The sequence below is a fragment of the Oenanthe melanoleuca genome, chromosome 3 (assembly GCF_029582105.1).
Source record: "Oenanthe melanoleuca isolate GR-GAL-2019-014 chromosome 3, OMel1.0, whole genome shotgun sequence".
Taxonomy (NCBI): domain Eukaryota; kingdom Metazoa; phylum Chordata; class Aves; order Passeriformes; family Muscicapidae; genus Oenanthe; species Oenanthe melanoleuca.
Genome location: NC_079336.1, coordinates 104,972,535 through 104,977,473, shown reverse-complemented (window position 1 = coordinate 104,977,473; position 4,939 = coordinate 104,972,535). Strand labels below are relative to the sequence as shown.

General features: G+C 59.1%; 1 protein-coding gene across 1 annotated transcript; it reads left to right on the top strand.

Annotated features, from left to right (window-relative positions):
- Positions 1 to 1,308: 1,308 nt before the first annotated feature.
- Positions 1,309 to 4,931, top strand: LOC130251817 (neuronal PAS domain-containing protein 4-like). The gene is made up of 8 exons (XM_056488761.1): positions 1,309 to 1,801; positions 2,321 to 2,487; positions 2,586 to 2,722; positions 2,906 to 3,011; positions 3,141 to 3,387; positions 3,644 to 3,753; positions 4,114 to 4,249; positions 4,345 to 4,931. Exons 1-8 carry the CDS (start codon positions 1,701 to 1,703, stop codon positions 4,634 to 4,636), a joined length of 1,296 nt encoding a protein of 431 aa, XP_056344736.1. The 5' UTR covers positions 1,309 to 1,700; the 3' UTR covers positions 4,637 to 4,931.
- Positions 4,932 to 4,939: the final 8 nt, after the last annotated feature.

The window sequence follows — 4,939 nt, the reverse complement described above, 5'->3', positions numbered from 1 at the left end:
TGTGGTTTCTGTGTATCCTAGTGGATAAACTGGGGGAGAAAAGTCATGAGAGGGAAGAGACTGAACCAGGTGCTTTTCCCTGAAGCTGCAGGCCACTGGTGGCTTGTGGCAGCAAGCAGCCACTGGCTGATGTGAATCACAGCCCTGCCTGGGGTGGGGAAGGGAAGCTGGGCTCCCCCAGCAGCGCTACCATGGGGTACCTGTCTCCTGCCCAGAACTGTGCTGTCCTGCAAGAGGACAGAAGAAAAATGGTGTATGTCTCCTGGGCTGTGCTGCCTCAGGTAGGTGGATGCTCTGTAGCATCCTGCTTCAGGGCTGGAGGTGGAGGGATGCCTGCGACAGCCTTCCTGGGTGGCACAGAGGACTGTGCTCAAGCCCTTCCCACCAATGTGAGGCCTGTGATGTGAAGAGGAGCTCCCTCAGCAATTGTAGTGGGGCTGGTGCAGAGAAAGCTAGGGAAGCACTCCAGGTGTTTCCTGGGATTTAAAGTCACAGGGCAGCCAAGATGGTGGTGGTTGCATGTCAGGAACCTGGGTGGCAGAGGGCCCAGGCTGTCTCCCTGGCCCTGAGGGCTGGCACACAGCCAGGGTCAAGTGCTCATCCAGCAGCACAAGGTTGCAGATGTCCCTGGGCTCCTCAACCTGTGGGAGGTGGCCAATGCAAGCACAGTGGAGCAGTCTGGAGTGGTGTGAGAGCACTGGGAACACCGTTTGTTTTCAGCATCTCGTGATCGTTGATGAGCATCATCGGCCTGGAGGGAAACAGGGTCTGCTGTGACAGCACATCTGGCTGAGGGGGAGCAGCCTGGGCTCAGTCACGGGCACTCTATCAAGCTGTGAAATAAATGGTGGAGTTTCTTTGCCGTGCGCTAAAGCACCAAGCTTACTCTCCTTGCAGGGTGCCAGGCACTAGGAAATGCCCCCTGAGCACTCGGAATCTCTGTGCTGAGCACAGAGGCTCCCCAGTTCTGTCTATGGATGGCTGTCACTGGGAGGAATCACAATCTCTGGAGACAACAGGCCCCAGAAAGGCTCATCACCCCATGCCAGCTGCCTCTAGGAAAGCAAACCTTTGATGGGGAGAAGTCTTCTCTGGGAAGAAAAGAAGGGGCTCGTCAGGGACAGGGGTTGCTGACACCCCAATCCTCTGCAAGGGTTCAGGGCGTGCTGTGGCTCTAACCTGCCTCTGCCAGGAACCTACTGCAGGCCTGGGAATGGGACACTGCTCACCACCTTGGTCCAGGTGTCTCCAGGGTATTTTCTTGGCTTATCAGCTCCTTCTCCCAGCACCCAGCTCAGTCAGCAGTGATGCTGGAGAGCCAGCTCCCAGTCAGGCAGAGACTAGACAGGATGTTCTGTGGGACTGGGCAGATGTGTGCCCCACAGGGCCTGCTGCCTTTGTCACTGCCCCCTCCTGAGCGGCGGGTTTGCTTTAAAGACCCTGGCTTCCTTTTATTACTTCCCCTCTCAAATTTCAGCTGGCTGCAAGGGCTATTTTTAGCAGCCTGCCTTCTAAAAATAGCCCTGAGCTGTTTGGAGTTGCGTCACAAGAGGTAACTCTGGCAGTGAGTGGCTTGGCCTCTGCACCCCAGGAGGGTACAAAAGGAGACCGGGAGCAGCAGGGTCAGCAGGTTCAGCCACAGCCGGAGGCAAAGGAGGCAGCGATTCCCTGGCAGCCTCAGGCCATCCCAGCCCGGCAGCATGACCATCTTCTGCAGCCACTGCCACCGGCCCCTGCAGGCAGAGATGAGCTGCCTGTCCACGAGGGCCAAGCAGGCGCCCAGTGCTTCAAGGCCCTTCAGGTGAGCTCCCTCCCACCTCCTGCCCTCTCCCAGGGCTGGGATGGCCTCCCAGAACCGCGGGATAGCTGGTGTAGGGTCTGATGGCCTTTGCAAGGTGCTGACACCAGCCTGGGACAGCGGGACTGCCAGCTGGCACATGGGGAGGAGGTATTTTAGGTGGTTTAGGAGGAAAGGCATGTTGTACTGGGCTGGTGTGTACATTCCGGCACTGGATGTAGTTCCCATCCTGGTGGGGCTCAGTGGGGAGGTTGTGTGACATGGGCTCTCCACCAAAGCACAAGTCCTTGTCCCACCCAGTGCCCAGCAGGAGGGGCTCCAGCCATATCAGCAGCATGTGCCCCTGGGTAGGCTGGAGCACCTCTGCCTGTGCACACAAATTTAGCTCTCCTGGAGACAGCAGCTGGCACGGGTGCTGAGCATCTCCATATCCCTGAGCTAGCAGTTCTGCCTGCAGTGACAGGCAGGGGATGCTGTCCCTTCCTCTCCCTGGACATGTGTCCCAGATGGCTGGCTTTGCAGGTCAACCAAGAGTGCTTCCAAGGCTCGCCGAGACCAGATCAATGTGGAGCTGCAGGCGCTGCGCTCCCTGTTGCCCATCTCTGCACAGGAGAAGGAGCGGCTCTCCTACCTGCACACCATGGCCCTGGTGTGCCTCCGGCTGCGGGGGGCTCAGCTGTTCCCTCCAGGTACCCTCAGCACTGCTGTACTTTGCACTCACTTGGCTCTGTGTGGGGCACTGCCCCTGCCTCATCCAAGACAGCTCTTCACCCTCACCCCCCCACAGGCTTGCCTCCTCCTGCAGGACCAGCCCTTGGCACAGAACTTCTCTCCCTGCTCCCGGGGTTTCTGCTTGTGCTCTCAGTAGAGAGCAAGCTGGTCTACATCTCAGACAACGTGGCTCAGGTGCTGGGCCTCTCCGTGGTAAGGCCTGCTCACTGAGCATTTGCAGCCACTGTCCCCGTGCCCATCCTGGTGCCTTTATTGCACACAAAGCATGCTGCCCCAGCTGATGTTGGGCTGTGGCTCCAGCAGCCTGTGCGCTCACGATGCTAGCCAGGGCCCACTGAGACAGGCACAGTCTCTGAGGGCAGCTCCCTTTGTCAGGTGGAGCTGCTTGCCCAGGGGGACACGGTCTTTGACATCCTGGATGGGCAAGTGGGAGAGGATGTGCACAAGAAGCTCCTCCTTGCCCGGGAGGAGCCTGGCAGGGGTAAGGGAGGCCTCGACTGGACTCGTAGATCTTATCACCCTGCTCTGGCCCTTGGCTGTGATTAGAGAGCCAGGGCCAGCCCTGCTGGGAGCAGAGCAAGGGAGTTCCTGACGGTGTGTTTTCCTGCAGAAGTCACTTTTGTCAGCGAGATGCGCACATCCAAGGCCTTCCGGCTGCAGCACGGGGGGAATCGGGTCATGGCAGTGTGCGGGCGCTTTGTGGCCCTGCACTGGCCACCCTTCCCGTCCACCACAGCCTTCCTGGCCCTCTGCACACCCCTTGTGCAGTCACCCACAGATGGTGAAGCTGCTTCCCAGGACGACGTATTCCAGAGCATGCATCTCCTGGACATGACTTTTATTGATGTCACGGAGAGGTGAGGGGTGCTTGCACCACAGCCCCCACTGTACATCTTAGGCAGCAAGAATCATTTGCCTTCACCAAGCCTGTGTGTGGGATGCAGGCTAGACAGTGCATGAGCACTGAGACTCTCAGAAACACTTCCCAAATCTCTTCCCTCATTTACAACTTATTTGTGTACTTCTGTTGTTTCATTGTGCAGCAGCTGCTCCTTGCTGACACGGTGCAGATTCTGTTCAGTACTCAGTCCTCACTCCTCTTGTCTTCCCCAGTGTCACCTACCACCTAGGCTACCACAGGGAGGAGCTGGTCGGTCAGTCGTGGTACAGCCTCCTGCACCCTGAGGATGCTGACCTGGCAGCTGCCCAGCACAGGGCCGTGGGTGAGTGTCAGGCCTGGGAACGTGCATGCTGTCCCCTGGCTCCATGTTATGCCTGAAATGTGGCATAACCAGGACAGTAGCGACAAAGCAAATTCAGCCCTCCCTGTGGTGACTCCCTTCTCCAAAAAGGATGAGGCAGAGAAGTGGTTATACACCCCATACACTGCCTAGAAGTAGTTTCCAAGCTGGGGATGGGCATCCTACTTTGCCACGGTATATCGAAGAGGGACAAGCCCACTTGAGCCCCATCACTTTGGGAGGGCAGGACTGCTATGGACCTGACTCTGCCCTGCGGGCTCTCCGGGCTGCCTGCGGCCGTGCCCTGCTGCCGGCTCACGCAGTCCCTTCCCTTGCCCGCAGCGCTGGAGGCCGGGGCTGGGCCCGCAGCGGGGACCGCCGTGCTGCGGGCGCTGCACAAGGACCGCGCCTGGACCTGGCTGCGCGTGTGGGCGCGGCGGGACGGCGGCTGCATCACCTGCACCTGCCGCTGCCTCAGGTGAGCGGGACTTCGGGGCGGGGCGGGGCTGCATCACCTGGAGCTGCCGCTCAGCCAGGGTCCCCGGCTGTCCTTTACCCCGTGTCCCCACGCAGGGAGGAGGAGGCGGCCCACCTGCGCTCCCGGCAGCCCCGCGCCGCCGCGCCGCCCGGGGGCCGGGACCTGGGCCGGCTGGCCGAGCAGCTCCGCGCCCTGGCCGACAGCCTCTCGCCGCCCGCCGCGCCCCGCCGCTGGCCGCGCCCCGAGGAAGCCGAGGACAATACCTCTTCCTGCTTTGGGGACTCCGTGCTGCAGCCACCCCAGTTGCTCTGGTTTCCTTTTGAACAGAGAATAGGCTGCAGCATTCCAGGTGTGCTGTCACAGGTGTCGAGTCTACAGAGATGCTGACATCCCTCGGTCTGCTGCCTGTACCTTTCCTAACCACACATGGTTACACAGAGCCTGCTGGTCCACATGGAGGCCAAACCCTCGTTTTATACACTTAGTGCTCATATTAGAAACTTTGTCTAGGCTGTGATAAATCCAGCATCAGGACGACTCGGTCTAGCAGTGCAGGGGGATCCAGCTCTTGCACTTAAAACACTTATTGACTACTTAGTTGGGTATCTCCAGGGCCTTTTTGTACATGACCCATTCCTCAGAAAGGAACGATTTTTGCTTTTAAAAAAAAAAAAAAAAAGACAATAAATG